Source organism: Haliotis asinina, chromosome 7, assembly GCF_037392515.1.
Source record: "Haliotis asinina isolate JCU_RB_2024 chromosome 7, JCU_Hal_asi_v2, whole genome shotgun sequence".
Lineage (NCBI taxonomy): Eukaryota > Metazoa > Mollusca > Gastropoda > Lepetellida > Haliotidae > Haliotis > Haliotis asinina.
Window position 1 is genome coordinate 14,551,404 of NC_090286.1, and position 26,071 is coordinate 14,577,474.

At 41.5% G+C, this 26,071-nt stretch overlaps 2 protein-coding genes across 2 annotated transcripts; one reads left to right on the forward strand and one right to left on the reverse strand.

Moving 5' to 3' along the window:
• Positions 1-2,527: 2,527 nt before the first annotated feature.
• On the reverse strand, positions 2,528-12,940 carry LOC137290866 (uncharacterized). The gene is made up of 7 exons (XM_067822029.1): positions 11,239-12,940; positions 9,218-9,339; positions 7,893-8,029; positions 7,353-7,510; positions 6,497-6,613; positions 4,921-5,067; positions 2,528-4,629 (listed from the first exon to the last, which is right to left on the reverse strand). Exons 1-7 carry the CDS (start codon positions 12,455-12,457, stop codon positions 4,433-4,435), a joined length of 2,097 nt encoding a protein of 698 aa, XP_067678130.1. The 5' UTR covers positions 12,458-12,940; the 3' UTR covers positions 2,528-4,432.
• Positions 12,941-14,974: 2,034 nt separating this feature from the next.
• Positions 14,975-21,904, forward strand: LOC137290345 (uncharacterized). Its single transcript, XM_067821196.1, has 4 exons — positions 14,975-15,304; positions 19,512-19,626; positions 19,818-19,933; positions 20,420-21,904. The coding sequence occupies exons 1-4, from the start codon at positions 15,274-15,276 to the stop codon at positions 20,494-20,496; spliced, it is 339 nt and encodes a 112-aa protein (XP_067677297.1). The 5' UTR covers positions 14,975-15,273; the 3' UTR covers positions 20,497-21,904.
• Positions 21,905-26,071: the final 4,167 nt, after the last annotated feature.

Below are 26,071 nucleotides of genomic sequence, written 5' to 3' on the forward strand. Positions count from 1 at the left end.
TCCCAGGTGTATCATAGAATCACATCCTCATTTCAGGACACTTGATATATCATCGTGAAAAAGTGAAAAAATATACTGTCCAACGTTACCGGTGAAGGTGAAGGCTATACTGATTAACTGTCTCATAGTGTAACGGTAACATGCACAGTTCACATTGTGCATACTAACATGAGCTGTCAGTTTGAGGTTGGACCATCTGGATTAGTGAGGGAAGATAAATTAAAGAAGATCGCCAAATATTACATAGCTGCCTGCACTTACATAGTTCAAGCCACTTGATAAAGATTGAGGTTTTCAGCATATTGTGTGAATATTTTTGCATTGCCTATGGACAGATATCCTAGCCTTACTAAGCAAAAATGTAAGATTGTAATGCTGCACTGAGCAATATTCCAGCAATCTGGTGGCGGTCTGTAAATACAATTGATAGTTGAGTCTGGACATAAATCCAGATCTGTGAATGACTTAATTGGATGGCAGTCTTTTTCCTATCAGGCATTGGAGGAAGCAGTGTGGCCTCCACAACCTGTTTATATTGAAGGTCATAGTTGAGCTGCAAGATGGCAGAGGATTTACAGGTTTGAAGTGTACATTTAAAGGCAATAAGAAAACAACATGCTATTTGGAGTCCCTCTCAGTCCAAAAATAAGAAATAGTCAGACCCAGACTTGGACAGAAGGTCCGAACGAACCCAAAACGCACAAACGCACCACTTGAACACGGTGGCTAGCAATTCGTGAAAAACGTGCATCAAGTGCAGACGCCTGCATCGGTGTACACGGACACTGAGCAGGATAGTTTTAGATCTGTTTTTTGTTAGGGCAGCCACGCTATCGGTGACTGTCTTGCATACAGTGCCAAATCAGGGGAGACTGTGGAGATCTGATAGACACATTAGATGATACAGCTCAATCTGTTTAAACCTGATTCACTGCAACAAGTTATTAATATGTTCTTACATTGGAAACATGTTTCTTGTAAACAGTAAATGAGAGTCAGGGAGAGATAAACACATCTGGGCATGATGTGTGATGCCATCAGGTCAGGGTGTGAGACCCTTGTTCATTGCTACAATAAACCTTCACAACTTATATCATAAAATCAGTGTGCACTCTCTGTGAGAGCATGTCACATGGTGGAAAGAGCAAGTACTATTTCATGTTCTTCTTTCAAGTCATTTCATACTGCTGCATGATGAAAACTCAGCTACCACTATCTCCCTATACCCAAGCTTTCTCACTGTGCTCCCAGTATGCCTCTATGTTCTTCACTGTGACCCCACTCTACTCCAAAGTTCCTCGCTGTGACCCCACTTTGCCAACAGGTTTCTCACTATGCTCCCAGGTTCCTCACTGTACCCCACTATACCCATAGGTTCTTCCCTCACTCTACCCTCACAATGTCTCAAGGTTCTCACTGTACCCCACAATGTCTCAAGGTTCTCACTGTACCCCCACTTTGTCTCAAGGTTCTCACTGTACCCCACAATGTCTCAAGGTTCTCACTGTACCCCACAATGTCTCAAGGTTCCTCACTGTACCCCACAATGTCACAAGGTTCCTCACTGTACCCCACAATGTCTCAAGGTTCTCACTGTACCCCAACTATGTCTCAAGTTTCTCACTGTACCCCCACTTTGTCTCAAGGTTCTCACTGTACCCAGTATGTCTCAAGGTTCTCACTGTACCCACTATGTCTCAAGGTTCTCACTGTACCCCAACTATGTCTCAAGGTTCTAACTGTACCCTCACTATGTCTCAAGGTTCTCACTGTACCCACTATGTCTCAAGGTTCTCACTGTACCCTCACTATGTCTCAAGGTTCTCACTGTACCCCAACTATGTCTCAAGGTTCTCACTGTACCCCAACTCTGTCTCAAGGTTCTCACTGTACCCTCACTATGTCTCAAGGTTCTCACTGTACCCACTATGTCTCAAGGTTCTCACTGTACCCACTATGGCTCAAGGTTCTCACTGTACCCCCACTTTGTCTCAAGGTTCTCACTGTACCCACTATGTCTCAAGGTTCTCACTGTACCCACTATGTCTCAAGGTTCTCACTGTACCCCAACTATGTCTCAAGGTTCTCACTGTACCCTCACTATGTCTCAAGGTTCTCACTGTACCCACTATGTCTCAAGGTTCTCACTGTACCCCCACTTTGTCTCAAGGTTCTCACTGTACCCCACTATGTCTCAAGGTTTCTCATTGTACCCTAGTATGTCTCAAGGTTTCTCACTGTAACCCCACTATGTCTCAGTGTTTCTCACAGTAGCCCACTATGTCTCAAGGTTCTCATTGTACCCCACTATGTCTCATGGTTTCTCACTGTACCCCACTATGTCTCATGGTTTCTCACTGTGTTCTGAACAGGTAAGGCACTGAAACTGTATTTATCTGTATATGTCACACACGGCTGATGGCAATGATGTCAAACTTTAAAAACATACTGTTTTTACAGGTGAAAGTAGTGGAAGTACTGCAAGTATTTGCATATAATTTACTATTAGATTAGAGAATAACTTTCAGTATCAAAGTAAATTTTATTGAGCAGCACTGCATAGATTAACAAAACTGGCCAATGCATTTGACAGATGTGGTAACAAAGTAGAGATGGACTGGTTTTGTTTTCTGAAACCTTCTAAAACATGTCACTGCTGGGAGAAAAGCTCATCATTAACCTACACTGGCGGAAGAAAGTGTATATCAGTAAATAACTGATAACAAGTCTAATCTTTTACAGAGGTGAGGTAAGCCCTCTTACAGAAGGGAACTGAAGGTTAACCTTGGCACCAGGCTGATTAGTAGAGATATATCACATCCACACAGGCAGTCCATGTGGCAGTTTTCAGGTATATCACAGCCATACAGGCAGTCCATGTGGCAGTGTTCCAGGTATATCGCATCCACACAGGCAGTCCATGTGGCAGTGTTCCAGGTATATCGCATCCACATAGGCAGTCCATGTGGCAGTGTTCCAGGTATATCGCATCCACACAGGCAGTCCATGTGACAGTGTTCCAGGTATATCGCATCCACATAGGCAGTCCATGTGGCAGTGTTCCAGGTATATCACATCCACACAGGCAGCTCACATGGCAGTGTTCCAGGTATATCGCATCCACACAGGCAGTCCATGTGGCAGTGTTCCAGGTATATCGCATCCACACAGGCAGTCCATGTGGCAGTGTTCCAGGTATATCACATCCACACAGGCAGTCCATGTGGCAGTGTTCCAGGTATCACATCCACACAGGCAGTCCATGTGGCAGTGTTCCAGGTATCACATCCACACAGGCAGTCCATGTGGCAGTGTTCCAGGTATATCACGCTCACACAGGCAGTCCATGTGGCAGTGTTCCAGGTATATTGCATCCACACAGGCAGCCCATGTGGCAGTGTTCCAGGTATATCGCATCCACATAGGCAGTCCATGTGGCAGTGTTCCAGGTATATCACATCCACACAGGCAGCTCACATGGCAGTGTTCCAGGTATATCGCATCCACACAGGCAGTCCATGTGGCAGTGTTCCAGGTATATCGCATCCACACAGGCAGTCCATGTGACAGTGTTCCAGGTATATCACATCCACACAGGCAGCTCACATGGCAGTGTTCCAGGTATATCGCATCCACACAGGCAGTCCATGTGGCAGTGTTCCAGGTATATCGCATCCACACAGGCAGTCCATGTGGCAGTGTTCCAGGTATATCACATCCACACAGGCAGTCCATGTGGCAGTGTTCCAGGTATCACATCCACACAGGCAGTCCATGTGGCAGTGTTCCAGGTATCACATCCACACAGGCAGTCCATGTGGCAGTGTTCCAGGTATATCACGCTCACACAGGCAGTCCATGTGGCAGTGTTCCAGGTATATTGCATCCACACAGGCAGTCCATGTGACAGTGTTCCAGGTATATCGCATCCACATAGGCAGTCCATGTGGCAGTGTTCCAGGTATATCGCATCCACACAGGCAGTCCATGTGACAGTGTTCCAGGTATATCGCATCCACATAGGCAGTCCATGTGACAGTGTTCCAGGTATATCGCATCCACATAGGCAGTCCATGTGACAGTGTTCCAGGTATCCCATCCACACAGGCAGTCCATGTGGCAGTGTTCCAGGTATATCGCATCCACATAGGCAGTCCATGTGACAGTGTTCCAGGTATATCGCATCCACACAGGCAGTCCATGTGGCAGTGTTCCAGGTATATCACATCCATACAGGCAGTCCATGTGGCAGTGTTCCAGGTATATCGCATCCACACAGGCAGTCCATGTGACAGTGTTCCAGGTATATCGCATCCACACAGGCAGTCCATGTGGCAGTGTTCCAGGTATATTGCATCCACACAGGCAGTCCTTAGTTGCACTTGACAGACAAGTTTGTCTTTGGTGTTAATATAGTACAACAATGCTTGCTTTACTTTTTCACTTCTTTGGATTTCTTACTCTTTTGCTTCTTTTTCTGTGGCTTATGATCTGGTTTTCCTTTACTGTTCTGTGAATTTACTTGTGCAGAGGACGTGACACTATCCATTTTTACTGTCTCTAAGGCTGATACAATGGATGACTGGACCAGAGAGCGACTGAACTCAGAAACAGTTACTTCCCCTTGTCCTGAAAAAACATTGGTAGACCATACAACAGAACTGGTTACATTTGTTATAATTAGAATGATCGGATAACTTCATGAATCTGGTACAGTGACAAACTGTGTTAAATAAGGATACAATCCAGTTATAGATATATACAGTGCAATTTCACAGACAGGGTTCTACATAGTTTGAAAAATGGGAGTCATGGTGATTTACAGTTTACGCTTTACAGCAGTTGAGCAAATATAGCTAAACCAAGGGACACAACTCCATTTATTGGACTACATGTGGCTGAGTGTAAGTCAGTATGTACCTAAGTACACCTCATGAGCTACATGGTAATAGCCAGATGTGTCTTTGGGCTTCAGCATTGCACATAGCTGCAGTCTCTGAACCATCTCTGTGCCAAACACCATGTCCTTGAACTTGCTGTACATAGATGGGTCAATCTTCTTAGCAACTGAAAACAGAATTTCAATATAATTACTAACAGCTACAAAGATGTTTCCATTCTACTTCCACCTGATGAAACATGCCTGATAGGTGACAAACAGTCTTCAGTAAGAAACACACTAACAACTGTACGATATCTAAGATAAAGGTTACACTATCTATCAATCAAGTTCATAAAATGTTTGCATAAATCATCTTTGAACATAGGTTCATGGGGTTACAGAAAGTGACTAAAGCATTCTTTCTAAACAAGTGTCATCAGGATATGGAACATTAAGAAATGTTTAGCTACTGTTACCCAACTTTAGCTTTAGGTTCACTTCAGTTTAGTGTACTTCCCTTGTTTTCAGTGCAGTCTAAACTGACATCATTCTAACACCCACCCAGCCCCTGACCCCCACCCCCAAAGAAACCAAACCAAAACAAATAATAGAAAATGATAATATGCACTGTCAAGCACTGTTGTCTCAATATTCATGGAACCAAGAAAAAATCATCAAGCCATCCGAACTTCAAGAGGCATATCATCAATCATCAACATGAAGACGAAAAAGTAGATTTCATGTACATGTATATTTGTTTGTATATAGAATTTTACTCACAGGGATAACAATCACACATGATAGAGCTCATGGTACAGTGTTCATCTTGAATGATATGAGATTCAGAAACAACTCAGCAATTACATTTTAAACATATGATTACACAAAACCCTCACTTGATTCTCACTATGTTTTGATCTTAAACTATAATCTGTTGTCAGTAGTGTTTAGTCATAACTGTGAGTACTTCCTAATTAACTCCTTCTTAATTAATCCTAGTTAAATAACAAACAAGTAACACCTTCAACTCAATTTAACGTAGCTTTAATTAGTTACACTACCACATCCCTTTCATTTGTGCCGCAACGTGTGTAAAAGTGTAAAACAACCTCACTTCAGAGTGATACTTGCCCAAGAAAACTAGGTGAATATCAACTTTCTTTGCAAATATTGAGTTAAAAGGACAATTTTGCTTGTTGGGAACATAATATATCGAGATATCTGAAATATCAAGACATTCATATTGAGTTAAAAGAGCATGAATAATGATAAATTATTAAGGACTTTGCTCGAACTGAGACATCATATAGAGACAACTGAAATATTGAGTTATCAGAGTTCGAAGCAGCGGTGCTCGACTATATATATACTAGATTGTGAAATGGCACCAGTTCACCACTAGGCTAATCTCTATAGCACATTTCATCCAGAAATATTACACGTTTTTGTGTGTCATGTCCCAGAAATGGTAACGTTTATTTAAACAACCCGTCAAGTCTTAGTGTCCAGGTGAAGAAACAGTTTGCAATTATTTTATGAACCAATAGGCTGGAAATGTTTGACACATGTACATCTTGTGCTTCTCTGTCTTGCTAACACAATTTTAAAACATACCTGACCTCCTGAAGGAAGCCTTCACCTTGCTCATCTTCATGATGGTGATGTGAGGAGTCAGGCCCTTTGTCTCGGTAGAGACTACTCCATGGTCAGCCATTTTGTCTATCACACATTCTGTAGATCAAAGTAGAACTTGCATGTATAGCACTACATCAAGGCCCTTTCTAGAACATGGTCATACTGGGCTCCTTATAGAGGCACTCAGACTATAAGGCTGGCAACAATGATGTCAGAGCTTGGATATTTCTGTGTGGAGAACAAGTTTGGAAAACCAACTTTTAAATGTGACTTAATTAGCAGATTTTGTAATTCACTGACTGTTTATGTACTTTGATTGATATCTAAATGCAATGTACATCTTATTTGTATGTACAGAGCACAGGCTATATATGATTCCTCAACATGCCCAGGCACCTGGGGCTCCTGCACTAAGGTTACCTTAGACTCCTTTCACAAAGCAACCTTAACTAAGGTTAACCTTAACTCCCAGTCTTTAACATTGCACTATGGATACCTTAGACTTAGGTAACCTTAGTGCAGGTGTTAAAGAAGGTATCCTTAGTGCAATGTTAAAGACTGGGAGTTAAGGTTAACCTTAGTTAAGGTTGCTTTGTGAAAGGAGCCCCAGATCTTTTGATACAGGAACATTCGGATTTCCCAATATATTGTCTCACTTCCAGATGACAATGGTAAGTGTCATATCTGCAAATTCACTCACCAGGAGAGAATGATTTTTGTTTACATTATTTCTGTGCAAATCATTCTGAAGGAAAGCAGTCTGTTATCTGTTTGAAAGATTACAGTATGACACTGAGCAAGATACAGGAATAAGTGAAAGACAATCTCAACTTACGGTGAATATGTGTGAGGTCATCTAGAGCATCACCAGGTGAGACTGTGGCAAACACAACCTGGTTCCGGAATGTCCCCAGTCCTGCCACCTCCAACACTGGCAGCGTCTTGAACCTGTCCCTCAGCTCACAGCCACTCTCAGTCAGTGCTTCCCTCGCCCTACAAGTAGTGTGTCAAGCAGTGTATCAAGTGGAGAGACGTGTTAGGGGTTGTAACATGAAATGCGTTTTGAGTAGTGTCATGAGAACCATGTCTTGAATAGTGTCATGAAGTGTGTCTTGAGTGTGTTGGTAGCTTGCACTGGGAAGTACTGAACTGTTCCACCCATGAAAGAACACTTACAGGACACAATCCTTGACTCAGCTCTGTCTAGTCTTAGGAAAAGCAAGGATATATCTGAAATTCTTCCAGCCCTGAACAAAACAAACATGTTTTCTCTCCTTTAGTCTCCAGTGGGTCCTTTCTAGTTTTAGGAAAAGCAAGGTACTGACTTGTTGCACCTTTGATTCACACTGAGTAGATCTCAAAATGTAGCACTTACCTCGCAATATCCTCCTCTGTCTGTAAGTTCATGACCATAAGAGTAATATGTAAAGTTGGCAATTTTATCATCACCTCCTTCATCTTGTGGTTGACAGACATCACCTCCTGCTGGACATGTGACAGTCTAGAGTGGATCTGTAAACAGTAAACAGGGTAACTTTAGAATGTTAAACACATGTACATGTGGTAGAGTTGTGTATATAGTGATTATGTTTTATCATTCAGCTGTTTTACTTTAGTATGCTCAAAATAATGTCATTTGTATATTTCAGGCTATACAGTAATTAATTACCATTTGGTGTATCAATTTCAGGTATATGAACCAGTCAGCATTACTGATTTATAATAATTAAATCTCTCATTTCAGGCTGCGTAAGATATTTCAGCAGTTGTAAGTAAAGTAATATCATTAACGCTCATTTCTTTTGTTAAGTTATTTCATTGGGTAAGTCCATTTCACTGTCGGGTAGTACAGCTAGCAATCAAAGTGTAAGCTTGAATATTTCAGTCATTGGCTGGTTTTGAATTAGGTGTCCTACATCCCAACCCTTTGTTTCCACATGCTTTTTTCTTATCACTTGCACATGGACATTTGGATCATACAGACTCTCCGGACAGTGTATTAAAAGGGTCGATACCAGATATTATTGGTCAGACGCCAGGACAACACCCCCGTGGGAATCATAGGGGTGTCAGTTTGTCAGCAGTTTTACTCGACCAATAAACAGTTCTCACACCCTAGCCTGTGTCACTGTGAATGAATTCGCAAGACCATATTGATGGCTGTAACATACATGTACTCCAAAGCTGTAAGGGTGGGCTCTCAAAAACTGTGGATTATATTTTCTACCACAAAACACAGCTTTTTGCATTCCTGAAAAGATTTTGAATCTTCCACATACCGCACACTGATGTCACCATAGGCAAGAAATATGAGCAATTGGTTAAGTAAATGAGTTGGTTGCTTTGAACAATATTCCAGTTTTATGTTTCCTAATGCGTGTAAGAAGTCTGCATGATGCATGTACACTCTGAAGACTTTGTCTACAACAGTAGGAATGCTAACAGAAGCGCAATACTGAGTGAGTGAGTGAGTTGGGTTTTACACCAATTCTAGTAATATCCCAGCAATATCATGGCAGAGGACACCAGAAATGGGTGTTACACATTGTAGCCATGTGGGGAATCAAACAAAGGCCTTTAGCATGACAAGTGAATACTTTAACCACTAGGCACCACTGCAAAAGGAATAACAAATATAGGAGTTATCTGTGAAAGTAGACCAGCAACTTTCTGCCCAGGCTAATGGAGACACTGCAGCACCTGTGGATTTGTTATCTGCACAGCAACAAAGTAGTTGGGAGAGGGTTTCCGTGGTTTCTGGCAGTGTCCTTTCCCCTTTGTTACTTCTCCAGATTCTTCAAGACTTCCGACTGCAGAGGATTCTACAAAATAGCTTTGTGTCTGAAACAGTCTCTAAACGTGATACTTTCCCTTGGGGTTGAATCTCCTACTGACACACAGAAACAAGTGTTAGTTCACAGAACCATTTTTAGTCCTAGCATGAACCATTGAATGGAGGTGAGATCAAAGGTAACACCTCATATATCATAGAGAATAAGAAACTTTAAAGGTTTATTATTGATGGTAATAAAAACGCACAGTTAATTTATATGAATTCGTAAACGAAAAACGATGACTTTGCCTTTGGTAGAGAAATCTGAAAATTATCTTACGTAAAAAAATCCCAAACCTATTACACCTATTTACCCAAGTACACAGCAAATGCCTGTATGTATTCCTTATGTAACGAAGTTCTGTTGGTATCCTCAAAACAGTTTCGGCCCATGAGTGTTTTCAGGCTGCATGCGACATAGAGATTACATCTTCCTTGCCGTAACTCGCGTTTGATGGTGTAAACCTACACGTGTTATTGTCATCATTCTCTGGATGGTCAGTTAATGACTTTATAACAGGTATAATTAGTAGTAACACCACTTTGGTTACTCATCAAAGGTTCCCATTTGGCACTTCTCCTGTCTAGAGTAAATACTCAACATTATAAATTAAGGTCTGTAGTGGAAAATGTATTGTATGTTATGTAATATGTGCATGTAAGTGATGTAAGAGGGTTAATCAGCTGAGTTACAAAAACAAACATCGATCAAAGGATTAACCGATATCACACTGATTGATTAATTACTTTTATCTTCCACAGCGGATTTGTCAAAAGGCAGTGTGTGTAGATGTACAGATCTATACTGACTACACCCTGTCGTAAAGTGCGAGTGTAAAAACAACATCCTCCCTTCAAAGAATTAACTACCATTGCGTTGATTGATTGCTCATTATTGGTTAACTAAATTACTTAGAATGGCGGACATCATACATTTAGTTGCCAGGTGTGCTATCTTGGGTGACCAATGAGAGGTTTATCAGGTTTTCACCAATGTGTTACTTTTTCGCAAATTAGACTGTTGTAAGACACACGACACAGAGCAGGATTATTTACCAGCTGCAGATGAATGGAATATCGTTCTTTTATGTGGATATTGATGGATACATTCCTGAACAAGGTAGTAGCCTGTCATTGTTCTATAAAATTAGTCTGTTTTACATTCATTATTTGCATTTTGTTTTAATTTATTTGTTGTAGCATTCAGCAGAATCTGTTTCACAGAAAACACACACTAGATCGCGTATGTGTGTAAAATAGGATCCACATTGGCAATCTATACAATGTATAAATGTTGCTGTGATGTTAGAAATTTACTATGTAAAAGCAGACTGTGTGTTCTTTCATTAAATTTCAAAATCATACAAATATAACTATATATATAAACTAATTAGGGTTATGAGACAAAATTTAGAGACGTAAATTGGCTTCGTTATTTTCCCGTCCTAATAGTTTTTTACCATTTCACCCACTGGCAGATGATTAACCTTCAAAGTGTTTCATTTGTTTTCATAATACCTTTGTAATGAAGTAAAATTACTTGACCTTAGTTGATCTGTCTATAATTAAACTCTCAGTTGCGCATACGGACTGCGCAGCAGAGGTCACGAACCAGTCGCGAATTCTAGGATATCATCCGGGTACTCTCGGGTGAAAAACAATAACAAACGTTTACACCAGTCCACGGAAATTGCTCCGCATCAGTGACCCTTTAATGCTAAAGTGTTCCCAAGAAGTCAGTGGTTTCTGCCGACTCATTTGTCTTTTCATATTCCCTCAACTGCTTGTTGCAGAGATTGACAGGACCATATACCAGTATGCCAATTAATGCTTTGCTATAAAAATCAAATCGGTTCATATGTATTTCATGAAGAGTATGTCTACTTACCTTTCTCCTGCACGGTTTGTTCTCTCATCTTGACATTCTCTTGTTGTTCAGAAAATAGATTTCCAAACAAATATGCATCCTCTGCCTCTGAATCTGAATTTGATGTTTCTGAAGGAAGCATCACATCACGTATCCAGGATATGTCACTGTCACATTTCATGGATACAAACTGTTCAACCTTTTCAAGAACATGCTCTGGTAAAACTGTTGGTTTTGTCTTGCTGCTCGATGCCATGTCAGCCTTTGTAGGGGGTGAAGTTGTGTCTGATCTGACTGATTGCTGACAGTGTGGTTGTGTCACATCTGATTGGGAAGAATGTCTAAACTGATGATGAGGTGGTGTTGTATCTGACTGGTCAGGTTGTTGAGCCTGAGGGTCAGAAAGTGCTGTATCTGACTGGGCTGACTGCCCACACTGGTGGTCAGGTGGTGTTGTATCTGACTGTCCACACTGGTGGTCAGGTGGTGTTGTATCTGACTGGGCTGACTGCTCAAACTGTTGGTCAGACGGTGTTGTATCTGACTGTCCACACTGGTGGTCAGGTGGTGTTGTATCTGACCAGTGAGAATGGTCAAGTGGTGCAACTTCATTAGGCTGGCAATACAGGACCTCCATATTTTTGCCATACTGTATGAGTTGTGTAGCATCAATATTATTGTCATTACTTCCAGTACCAACATCACAATTTTCCCTATGATTCAGAGTATCCCCTTGAACACATGCAATTTGATTTCCTTCAACTTCAATGGCTTCTTCTCCCTCATTCATGTTGTTTTGAGACTTGAGTGAGACACCTCTAGTGATCCCAGGTTTAGGAAATACGAGATCAGGTTGCACGACCTTCCATCTGTCCCTTGCTGGCTCACATGAGGCCTGTTCCAAACAACTACAATTATGTTGCACACTTTCAGTTAGTGAAGAGATACACTTGCCTAAAATGTAATCACCTGTGATAGTACTTCCTCCAGCAGGTACTGTTTCCAAAACTCTTTTCTTTTCAATATTATATCTTTCTGGCTGCAGTTTTCGTTTAGGCATGGCTGTTGGGCAGGCACAACAATATTTTTGTGTCTGCCTGTTGCCATAGAAACCAGAATGGCTATTGTTATAATAGGTACTATTTACGTTTAAAATTCCTCTTCTGATGATTTGACATATAATGGTGATTAATGGTTTTCTATTAAACATGCAGGTTTTCTGATACCGCTGTATGTGCATCACAGTAAACAGAAGATACACTTTTCTGTAAGTACAGTTGTCTGTGCACCATGTAACCTCCGGCTCCGAGTGACACAACAGTAACTATACAGTTAGTTTAAGTTACACGATGTAAGTCTCGTACACACTCCCTGACATACGTATACATGCATGCAGACTGATCAATGACATGGATGTCATATACATAATGAAAGTGAGGCAAAGACAATCATTATTGTGATAAGTTGATTATTAACTTGTAGAACTAGAAGCCGGTTTACTTAAAAGCAAAGTCGGCATGTTGATGTAGATCTACAGAAAAAAATGTTCTCGTCGAGCAGTGAAGACAAGCAAACTTGATTTAAAGACAATCTAGATCTAAGCACACGCCATGAGTAGTATTCTCTACGGAACGTTTTCACACGGTTAGTAGGGCGATGCTCAAAATTCGGGTTCCACACTCTCACTTACTCACGTCGTCCAATGGCGGATGTTTACCTTTACGACATTTACCGAAAATCGTTATAATAACCAAATCCATACATGACAGCTTTCACACAAATCGGGATATAATAATTAGATGTATGCATCACTTTAAATCTTACTGCATATAATTTACTCAATTTTACGACATCCATCCGCTGTAAACTGGATAGTGAATATACTTATCCAAGCCTATGGTGGCTTCAATGAACATGTCACAGTAGCCCCGTGTGAAAATTAAAAAACCCATTATGCTTAATCTCTTAATCCATCTCCCTTTCGTGACCCTGTGCAGCAAATACGTGCACGTGAAAACTTCAGCCGGTACTTTTTGCTGACGAGTGAGTAAGTAATTATGTTATAAAACGCGTATGAATCACTTAAAACCCAATAGGTCTGAAACACCTTGCGTACTTTACTCTGTTAACTAAACTGGCTTGCGTATGATACGTCGCGGCGCCAAAACTCTGCAACAGCATTAGCTAATGGTAGGCGATGCCTTAGTCCAGCATATATGTAGGCCTTGGCTGGAATACGAGTTTATTCAAATGAACTAGCGATGCCTACATACTTATACTATTATAGCCATAACCACTGTCGAGGTTTACTCAATAGTCATGACTTCCATGTTGAGTATTTAGAAATCTATGCCAAATGTTTGGCAGTATGACAATTACTAAAGACTTTTAGTCACCTGAAATGCATTTTTAATTATATATTTTGAGGACTTAAGTACCCAGTAAGAATAAGAAACTCGGGGTAAAACTGCTCAAATTCTCTTTACTAGTGGGAGTACACAGAATACTAGCTAATCCTAAAAAATGCAATCACTCATATATAAATAGACATGGGAGTAAATACCAATTGCTTGAAAAATTAGCTGGAGCTCTGAGGAGGGTCAGCCATTTCGCGTCATTTTGTGTAACAACAATCAATATACTTCAGTCATTTCATCTATATGTGGTGGACTGGGGCTGGTGAGGCGTTGCTGCTCTGGACACAGCAAGTGTCAAACAAGCAGGTGTAAATGCGTCAAAGCCAAGGCGAAGCACAACAGTCGCTACAGACAGCAATAGTTTGTTACTGTTACTGACAATAAGTGGTGTTGAAAGTGTGATCCACTTTTGTAGATTACATTATTAACTGAAAATTTCATTTCTGTTTCTAAGCTTATGCTGCATCAAAGGGTCTAATAATGGGATTGGCGGGACTTAAATTTAACAATTCATGACAACCCAGGCCCTAGTCTCTCATATAGACCCCCGATGTTGTATACCGGCTCGAAACAATTTTACCTAAGAAAGTCCAAGCAAGTCTAGATTATGTGGCAAGTCTAGAAATCCACAGTTTCGGGAATTTCTAAAAATGAAGAAAGCCTCTGGGATCCTATTTATTTCATTTGATGATGATGATGATGATGATGATGATGATGATTTATGTAAAATATGTTCATTTCAGAGACCCTAGAATGATGTTACTCTACCCAGACCCATCCGGACCTTGTGTTAGCCTGGGGATCTTTTCGCGAATCAACCTTTACCAGAGATACCCGTAACTCTCATTCTATAACCTAGCACTAAAGTTAAATGAGTGGCTTACGATCACCTTATAGCTTTGTGCAAGGAGGCCTAAGGGTTTAATCGTAGGTTCGTCACATCGAAAAAAACAGCGGATTCGATTCTTCACATGCGTACAGCGTGTGAAGCCCATACTTGTGTCCACAGTCGTAATATCGCTGGAACATTGCTGAAAGCGGCGTAAAACCATACGCACTCCTTGAATAAAACGTTTCCTTCCATACGAGCGCAAAACCCCAGAGCATACCCATATCTGCATATGTAGGCCTACTTTTCGAAAGCTACATTTATTTATATTGCAGTTGATATGAAATCGACATACGCATGAAACAGCCAGTGTTTGATTAATATGGAGTCAGTACACTAGTACGTATTGACATTATGGAGTCTTAGCCTAAGTTTAGTTTTTGTATTTGGGCGAGGCAGCGAAGGCAGCGGCATCGAGAATATCACGTACGTTATATTGCTATCCACAATCAATATGCATCGGCGAGTCAATCACACGGACAGTGGTGCGACTTTACGGAGCGTAATCATACATCGAAGCCTCAGGCTATGTTTCGATATGTTCATGGACGAGAACCTGAAGGCGCTATAGTCGTCCTAATCCAACAGGCCCAGACGTCCACCTGTTCGCGGGTAACTCTACAGAGTATATACGGCAATGAGTAAGTGGGACACGCTGCGTACCTGGCGCAGACGACAGATAGCACTCGGACAAGGAGGTCGTTAAACACTCGTGGGACGTCGGAGGATTCCGTGTCTTCATACCTCAAAATGAAATACGTGTTGGCACTATTGTGTTTAGGTAAGCTATCCTGGATCTGTCGATGATCACAACCTTTCCTCGGTTCGTATTAGTATAAATACTACTATAAACAGTCCTGACGCACTCTTTGTTTACCTGTCCGTACTTGTGTTGTGTAGCCAAGTGTAACGCCATTTGCTGTTATTGTTAACCTTTTAAAAACGGGGTTTATTCAGATATAAAATATTTCATAATGTCTGATGACCTGAGACAAACTTCAGACAGTTGTTATCAGATGTAACCTGGTGATAGAAAAAACACCCAACAAAACCCCAAAACAGCTAACCTATATCCTTCCTACGTGTTGGTCCGTGTTGTTAATCATCACTGAGCAAGGTCATGACAACCATATCATGGATCAGCTGAAAGCGTCACTTGTGGTTCTCTCAAATACGTTATGCATATTTACTGGTTGAAACATTTTTGAAATTTTGAGTAACCTTTCGCAACAGGCAAGTTAAGTGAAGGCTGCGACCTTTGGTTGGTACAGTTTTCGAACAAGAGAATGCTGTTTACTTCCTTGTATAACTTTGGACAGTACATATAGCTGTCCCTGTCGTTTATGTCGCGGAACATAAGCTGTTATTTTTAGCAATATTTTATCGTCAGTACTGAGCGAGTCATCTGTCAGCGAATGTACATTTCATAGTCACATGATACATCACATAGCAGCTACAAGGAGGAGTCGGCGCCGTCAAATGTCCTCGATACAGTGAAGATTTGAATATGACGAAAACATGTCTGTGTTTTAAAATAGTTGGCGGGATCAACACACGTCCCGTCACCGCGTCGATCGCCACTCCTCCTCTGTTCCCCCGCTCTGTTTCTGAAACACTGGAACCTGACAATTATCGAATCCTGTTTCATACCGACTGTACCTATCAGCTGCGAATCATGGCACAATCACGACCGCGACAGCGTGACATATAGATATGTTATGCTATAGTTATCTACGACATCGATGATGTCCCGATCGATGCTGTATGAGGTTGCAGAAATATTTCCTAAAATTTAACAGAATTTAAGATGAAAGTCTTTAATTTAGATACAATATATTAAGCCTAGATACACTACACCTGTTCATGTAATGGAAAATGTATTTTTTTTACGTCTTAAGTCTCCTAGCAACGTCCGAGGCTGATAAGCCCCTCGCTATAACGCTGGTAGCGAGTGACAAACCTCTCCATAAGATCGATAACTTTAGCCACACCTATTACCGCAGGTCAGCGCAAAGTTGTGTATGTGAAGTGCTTCAATTGCTGCAGCTTATAGTTCTGCCGACCATGACATTTACCATATGTCTTATGATTTAAGAGACCTCCCGACGGGGCGGATAGCGTAAGGCGGGGTAGTTCGTACAACCACGGTTTGAAAAAGAAACTGTCACCATCCATGGTTAAATAAGAACGTCTGCGTCAAGTGGAGAGCTGATAAATAATGGCGCTATTCATATGAACACCTAAGTGGAGGCACTAGTGATACTCAGGTTTACATGTTGTATAAAGCGAAAATAGCACACAGTGTATCTTATACGATATTAGTTATACGTTTTGGTATGCAGTGTATATTGTATAGGCTAAGCATGATACCCTACAGTGTTAAGGTATGCGACATTTGGAGGATGTCTATAAGCTCCTTTGTGTGTGTCAGAGACGTTTTAGGAGATTATAACACCTGCCATGTAGCACAGGTGCGATGAAACATTTGTGTGACAATGTAAAGCTATCGTGCGTTTCCTGGGTAAGGAGCCAGGTGTACACCAACCTGTGCTTGGTATTAGAGACGTGTTTGTGGATCGGGTGGTCAGGCTGCATGGTCAACTGGGGTTACTGTCATCGTGTCCCAACTGCATGCACACATTGATGCTGCATTGTCTGGTCAACACGCGATGTCGTAATGCTGAAATATTGCCGAATGCCTCTGCAATTCCTTCTTGTTTGCATGCGAGATGACAGACGCCGTCTGTCATTTAACACACTCCAGATAATGCCGTTGTTTCAAAAACAACCATACTTGTCTAGATCGCGCCCATGTGTGTGTGAGGTTGCAGCATGCACGTCACGGAGGCCGGGCCATGGTCTGTCGATACACATATAACGATGTCGGTCACTGGCGACACAGACGGTTCAAATATAGTTAATTTCTACGAACCCAGTGCTGTTCAAATAACGCCAGTGAGATATGTGTCATTCAACCACGAGAACAGTTACCGCCGATCTGCTGGCCGAGGTCCAAACTGCCGGTCAATACTGGAACATTCCATACTATGCTACACGCCTACACCGAGGCTACACCTGCCGCAAAAATATTGAGGTCCGGCTGACGTGCAGCCAGCCTAACGATCCAGAGCAAACAGGACCATAGGTTAGGCAGACCTCGTCTCTCAGTGTACTACTTCCTGTAGTATCGAACTGTGTATAACTGATAGTTCCTTCATGGTTGGTTGGTGTTTAACGCCACACTTAGCAACATTCCCGCAATATGGCGACGGTCTGTAAATAGTGCGAGTCTGGACTAGACAACCCAGTGATCCATATAATGAGCATCGACCCATGTGAATGGGAAACGGTGATGTGACAACCAAATCAGCACGTCTGACCACCCGATCCCGTTAGTCGCATTCCCCAGGGGCAAGCGGATGTAGTGCATGTATGCTGTGTTGTCAACATTGTATGTCATATTCGCTCGAATATTAGGTATATCTTTCTGGTGATCTTTGTTCTGTGAGTACCATACTGGCGCTCCTGGGTCTCTCTAAAGGGGTTCCCATCCACTTCGCCAGTTAAAGGTCACATGCAACGTAAAATACAACTTTGCAGATTCTGGTACCTTTAGGTATGCACTTACCGAAACAAATCATAAAAAATGCCATTTCAACCTATAAAGTTGAAAAAACGCGATGAAAAAAAGCCCGCGAAATCGGAGTTCAAACGTCTCACTAAATTCCCCCCAGCGCTGGGGGGAAAAACTGGTTTCGACACCTGTGCTGCGCTGCGTCCATAACGCATGCGGAGTGAATAGGTTCGCGGAGCTTGAAACAGTATGCATGCCCAGCGCCTGAGGTCGTGAGCAATAGTCTAATGTTAGTTGTGTACACAAACACGTAAATAATCTACTCGTTACGTAAAACAACTTGTTGATTGTAGTAAGCAGTTTCTGTCACAGAGAAAGCTCAGTGTCTGGTTTATTCACACCTACATGTCTGTCTGCCTGTCTGCTAAAGACAATATGCAATACACAGCTTCAATCATTGACCACGTGCAATTTGAACTTAACACCTATCAGACTACACGACGTAAAGAAAATAAGTTGATTTATGACTCGTGCACCCGAGTCCCGTGTCTGCCACATTATGTGGGTTGAAAACAAACTACATTCACTTTTTTCGGATGACTGGATCTGACGGAAACTGGTGCAAACTCTTGTCAGTTTTAAGTCCTGCTTTGTACTTGGACGAATGACATATTCCAGTCACGCAGTAGTTTACTATCGAGCGCAAATTCAGAGAACATGTATTTTACAAACCCAGCACCTCTATGTACATTCTTCATGGATAACGACATCTTTTAGTGTATATGATTTTGTTTGACAACAGTATACTGAAACGACGCATCAAGTACACAAAAAGAAGTTGTTACCCATAAAGAATCTTACTTTCTTGTGACTGGCTATACTTCTAAAATGCCCATCAAGCAGATCATCTTTCTGTACACATAATGAACCCTCAGCGTATCAGCAAATGAAACAGCCAATCGGAAGCCGTCGTTACACTTGAGTGCATATCACCCGCTATGACTGGGTTCGGTCTCCCGAGGGCTTCGCTTCAGGGGAAGTAAGCCCAAATACAAAATATTGCACTTTTGAATCTCGATTGTACGCTTATAATTTTGTTTATTTGTTGTTGTTTTTTTAAAGCAGCAATGTATATTATATGTCACGAATAAGTGATAAATGTGTTTTAATTATGTTTGATTTTTTGGTTGCATGTGACCTTTAAACTGGCTTCGTCAAATAGTTGTAAAATCTCATTGACTCACACGGGATATGGGCGTTTGGCTTGTAATCATGCAGAAACCTCAGTACTGTTTTACTAAACCGATCGTTATTATTCTACATCAGTACAAATGCAGACCCATGTTGAAAGCCTGACCGACTACAGCAGTGGCCAGTTATCTACAGTCATATGGTGTGTACATATATATTTCAGTGTCCGTCTTGACCACGGTCCACGGGGTGTCACAGTGTCTCAAGGCTATGGATTGTAATGATGTGTTCGCCAGGGAAGTTTCACGAAAAGGAATTGACGAGGGAATGTTCTGCTGGTAGGACTTATGTGTCGGGTCATCAGTACATGTCTCAGTGTGCTGGAATGAGTATCAATGTGTCTTAGATGTTAATATTGTTGCATTTAAACATAGACGACATATTGTCGCGTCAGTCTCCCTGGGTAAATACATATGGAAAACACCCGACTGCCTGTATCAAAGAATTACATAATCCTCTGTATCGGCAGGTACATCCGACAAAAGATTGACTGTCTGGTGAACATCAGGGGATCGTGTTCTCCAGAGCAGCAAAAGTGGGTGCAGAATGACATCGATACTGCCAGGAGCAAATACCCCAGATGCAGTAAGCTGATCCTTACATATATGAAACTACTACCCTTTATCTTCGTGTGGTTGCGTATGCGTCATGCGTAGGCGCGTGCGTAGGTGTTTGACCCTCTTTGGCCTGATCATTCTTATGCCAGCACAATATCCAGAAAGTGGTTGATGCCGGAAGTCATACGTTGTGTACTTCCGGTGGCTGGACCAGTACAGTCACGAGGCTTACCTCTAACCAGCTTTCACATATTGCCTCGAAGAAGATACGTGTTGGACAACGTGGGTTCTAAAATTTACATTTACGGCGAGGATTTTGACTATGACTGTAACATTCCATGTCCAAGTGGTGACAAGCTTCACAAAGCCTAACCAAACTTGAATCATACCTACTGGTTATTTGTCATAATGTACTACATGGCGCTAGTTCCTACATCGTGGCGGTTTTCAAACTTCAGTTCTACGTTTTTGTTGCATCGTTGAATTAATAAATGTTTCAACGTGTCTTTTTCAGGTTCGGCGTCATTTTTGAAAAGCTCACTCATCACCAGCATCGTGCTTGTCCTGCTCGCTGTGCTCATCCTGCCTTAGAAACATGCAGCATGTTCAAACCTGCCAGTCTGTTTATAACCCGCTATGCAGTCTTCATGGACTTGGATAATACATGTAGATAAACCTCAAACCTATCAATGACATTTCAAAACATTCACAGAACCGCGGAAGGCTGACATATAAAAGATGCAATTTCACTTTTGGCCAGTTCCACAGCAAAAGGAGGTAAAATGTTTACTGTTACCTTCCTCAAGATATCAACCGTTCATAACACCAACAACACTTCAGTAGCGGCAGATGGACCCTCCTAAGACTCAACCGCTTCACCGCGCGTCAGTCGAATGTGAACATTATCAGACATTGTCTGGTACAAACACAGGATAAAGTTTAGAAAAGGGATATATCAACGTTTCAAGACCATCTGTGAGCTGTGGGCGTTTGAGGTTTCACGTGCATAGATATTGTTGACATAGTGTTGATTCAGCATGAAAATGTGTTATTTGGAATTATTGTTGGAAACCCAAAAGGTACATTGCTTCTCGTACGTTGCAATCATAATCATAATGAATACGTCATAGTTACATAACCTATCAGGAAAATATCTGGACTGAAATCACTTTAATCATATGTCAGCTGGCGAGTGAGCGAACGAGCGAACGAGCGAACGTGTGAGTAGATGAACAAGTGAGTTGAGTGAGTGAGTGAGCGAGCGTGAGTGGATGAACCAGTGAGTTGGACATGACTGCCTAGTGGGTTTTTCCAATTGATTATCACCAAATGGACGACAGCGTACGCGACAAAGTAAATAGTCATGTGCGCATGTCATCAAATACTGACATGCTCTTGTATCGTAGAACATTCTGGAATCGTCCTGCATTCTCGTGCATAGTTCAACGTTCCCGACAACAGTGGTCGAGATTTGTCGCCCCACCACGAGCAGTCAACATTGCCCTCTCTTGGTATAACTGTATATTTTCACATACTGCTGACATGAGACTGATGTTAGTGAAGTAGTGAGTCTAATTCAACGCTTGAAATAGGGATGGGCCCCAATCACTTGTCTTTTGTCCCTGCAGTCCAAAGTAAGGTGAAATCATACTATATCACTGACGGGATATTTCATTCATTATTGTAAATATGCCATCTCATCGTCCCGTCCGTGATAGATAATGATTTACGACTGATGTGTAAACGCCCGTTGTGCCCTTAAATGCACAATGGTCTTAAGTCGGCTCACAACACCATTATATGAGGTGCTGGACAGGTTGTGATGTGCGGACCAATGATATAGTCAGATAGTGTTTCTTGTCCAGAAATACAACTGAAGTGCAACTTTTGCGACAGTTGAATCACGGTTGTTTATTGCAGATTATTTCTGTTACATTTTGCGATTTGTATAATTTTGTATCAAAAGTCCAGTGGCAATAAAATGATTAACTCAAAGAAATGCTTAACTTGGCGTTGATCTGACACAGTGTTTAAATACATCGCACCTTCGAAAATTGATTGGAATCTACAGTGATTAAACAAACACATGAAAAATACATCGGAACACATTGTGTTTAACACTGATAAAAGCACATGCTTTGTTCATAGGCGTATGCTGGGCAAAAATAGTTAGGGACATTAGTAAATTTTGGAATTATTGATAATGATGTCTTTATTCATTGACACCTGGCAAAATATCAGTCATAAAAATACCAACATCCCTAACATATTTTGTCCAGAATACATGTATCTGTTACGGGGCAAATATATATTTTCAGTAAACTGAATACTGCAAAATCAATTCATTTCGTAGTTAATGACCTGATCAGGTAGCAACTGATACATAATGGTACGTCATTGGTATGTGGAATGCAAACATGTCATTGATCAAAGTTCAGGTCCAGGTCGAGCATGAGTGGGAGGCTTCACAGCGTCGTTTGTCCAATAGAACGAACCGAAAACGCTCCGAATAAGCCGTGATCAATGATGACATTCAGCCTTATCTCACATACTTGGGCCTACTGAAGAACGAGAGTTTCCTGTGGCCAGAATCTCTCCTCTGGAGGTATAGATAGCGATTGTCAATAAGCAAGAATGACAAGAAAGAAATACAAGGAACATAAAATCAGGCAATGTTCACACACATGTTTACTGTACAATACAAATACAGTTGTAGTGGTGATAAAACAATAACATCACATGTCCATACTTCTAATTGTAATCGGCTACAAAAAGCGGAGACTCAGGCTAACCTGTTAATAATTCTCTTTGTCGAGTCCTTTTCTAATGATATTGGCATGACATTTGGACTCGACAAATGTAATACTCTTCATATGAAACGTGGCAAGGTAACTAATGGTGGATCGGTCAGGTTACAATGGGGAGGAGTTATTGAGCATCTTGTGGAAGATCTGGCCTACACCTATCTTGGAATGCAAGTTCGAGACAAGCTACAGAATGCCCAGATTCAAGATAAACTTCGGGCCGAGTATAAATCTCGTTTAAAGAAAATCTGGAGTTCAGAGCTAAATGCTCGAAACAAGGTCAAAGCCACCAATACTTTTGCTGTGCCAGTCCTCTCATATTCCTTTGGAGCAGTTGATTGGACAAAACAAGACATCCAGGGTCTTGACCACCTGACCAGAAGGATCATGTCTGATAACAGAGCACACCACCCTCGTTCCTATCTTAATCGTTTATATATGCCAATCCATTCAGGATGTCGGGATTTGATTAATGTGGAAGCTCTTCATGACAGAATTTTATTGTGTACTTTTGCACATATTTATTTGTCGGATGATCCTCTGGTGAAAGCAAGGAATTCCATAGCTATTATAAGCGTGCCAAGGTTGTTGGACACAATCTGAAATTTGAAGTTGATTTTGTTGATGGCGATGTACTGCTGGACGGTACAGTGATGGGTGTAAACCAGGTGAAGTCCTTCACCAAGTCTGCCCAGAGTCAGTCCTTTGTGGAGAAACTCCCTGAGAAGCCATTGCACCATGTGCACGTGCAGTGTGTGGAACAGAACAGCAATCCAACAGACTCCTTCGCCTGGATGAAGTCGGTTTGTCTCAGATGTGAAACTGAGGGTGTCTTTGCAATGAATTCGCTGTCCAACACCTTGTCGGTGGATGCCCTTCCATGACACAAGCAGCATATCTTAAAAGACATGATGGCATGGCTCGCTGCTTTCACTTCCGTTTTCGCCATGCCTGTGGCTTTGACCTCGAGGTCCATCCATGGTACGACCCTGAACATGTCCAAGGCGTCCTGGAAAAGGGCAGTTTTAAACTTTAATGGAACTTTAAGGCCCATATACAGCCTTAGAAAAATTCCACCAAACAAACCTGATCTTTGACAAGTCAGACTCGACATTGTTCTCTGCGCCCTTCATTTGGTACCTCCTGATCTCTTGGCGCAGATGAGGAGAGTGCCCGGGTTCTCCACTGGGAGCACAGCATAACTGACAATCTGGGTTCACTCCTGGATTACGTGAGTTGTTTAAATGTACGAGAGGTATGAAAACAATCTGTACATATGGGAGTCTGGACCGGACAATTCAGTGTTCCACGGAGGAGGAGGTGGGGTGTGTGTGAGTTGTTGCGCACCCCCACTCCACCGCATTGTGACTGTGACATTGCGTTTGGCTGATCAAGAAAACGTGACATTGACTCAAATAAGCTTTAAAGTCAAAATCCTGATGTAACTGCATAAATGTTGTCTTCTCTGTTTGAGCTCTTCACTGTGGAAGAAGAGAAGATTATATGCATTTCTTCACTCATTTAAGGAACGAGCCCGCAGGATCAGGTGGACAGACAAAAGCCCATGAGAAGAGTGTAAATAAGCCGTCGATTAGACAAGAAAAGACGCTGCCAAACCTGTGTATGGATCTACATAGTGCAATACTGTTCCAGAGTCCCTTTAGAATGTAAGGTTGGGAAAAGATAGGACACGCGCTGGACTGTGTTGATTTTTTACACTGAAATGTAAATAAATCTGGTTAAATCTGAATTTGAGTGGTTTTTTGTTTTGTCTGGGGCTTCTACCCAAAAGGGCTTTTGTCTGTGGGGCTTTTGTCAGGCAATCCAGAATCTAGGCGGTGTCCCGAACAGCCACTTTCAGCTGCGGAAGAAGGGGTGTCATTACACTAGTGCTTAGTCTTTGAATATGCATAATTTTGATAGTAACAAACAAGCCCATTTAATTTGAAAAGGAGCCCCTGGGAGACCAGATATTCAGAACCTTGGGAAATCTAGACTTTCTTCATATACGGCTTTAGGGTAAGTACTAGCAATGTGTTCCAGGGACTGCGAGACAGACGTTCCTGCCTGCTTGAAAGTGTTCACCTCCTGGAACCACTGTCCTGCAGAGGCGCAGTGATGGGGTGACTGTCCGCCTGCGTTTGCGTGCTTGCTTTGGTGGCGAATGTATGATCGGTGTTGAAAACCTAGTCACCATTTGAGAAACACGAAACATATTGTTTAAATATTAACATTTCATGAATGCATGGGTTCTGATGATGATATATAGAAAGTTTCAAGTTGCTAGGTTAAACATGAAGAAAGCAATCGTCGATTATCGGCAGAACATATCTTTTCACGTAGACAAAATACTGATTTTATTTCAAATACATTTCCATTTTTCCTATGAATGACAAACGGAGTTAATAGGTATCACCAGCAGTACCCTCTGTGAAAAGAGGAAGTCATTCAGATCAAAACTGAAGAAGTTATTGTACAAAATGTAAACCTGATATTCAGTGAAGTGATCGCGGGAGTACAGTGAACACATAATTCAGTGATCGGAAATTTGGAATATGCAGTGATCGGAACTTTTTGTACACTTTTTCTTAAAAATTATCGAAAATATGAAATAAGTAGGGTTTCCGACGTAGCAAAGCATATTTTCAGTCAGTTTCAGACCGAGCAATATGAATGGCGGGGTTCGGTGTGGATATTGCCCTTCTATGAATGACTTTTCTGCAATCACTGTGTGCAGGAACATGGAGATTTGAAAAAAGAGACAATGACCATAACACTTAATGAAAACAAAGGCAATAATTCATATTTACCAAGCGTACACGTATGACAATGTATATCAAGGCAATTTGAGGGTACTAAAAAGACAAAATCTCTACCCATAGTGCCTTAAGCCACAACTAGTCCCCTATGCAAACCGCGAACCAGAGACACATGGATGTATCGCTAAAGTGTGAAAATTGACCAGTGATGTCATTTGGCGGAAATATGCGTCGTGCTCCGACTTTCCATTAACATACTCACAACTACTCGCAGAGATTTGTTGTTGACCAACTGATCAGTGGTCAGCACACAGACAAACATGTATAGACAGAGAAGGTTTCCACACTGTGGAGCAGATATAATTAATCCGTGTATCACGTGAGACGTGGAAAGAGAACAATTCGTACATTTTGTACAAATAAAATATTCTCTGAATAAATTTCATAAGACTCATTCAGGGATATTGGTAGTTCCAAATATATTAATAGAATTACACGTAATTAGTATAATCAATACCGGTATTGTGAATTTAGTTTTACGCCGCCCTTAGCGATATCCCAGAAATTAGGAAATCTAGAGTTGCTTCAATTAGGACTTTAGCA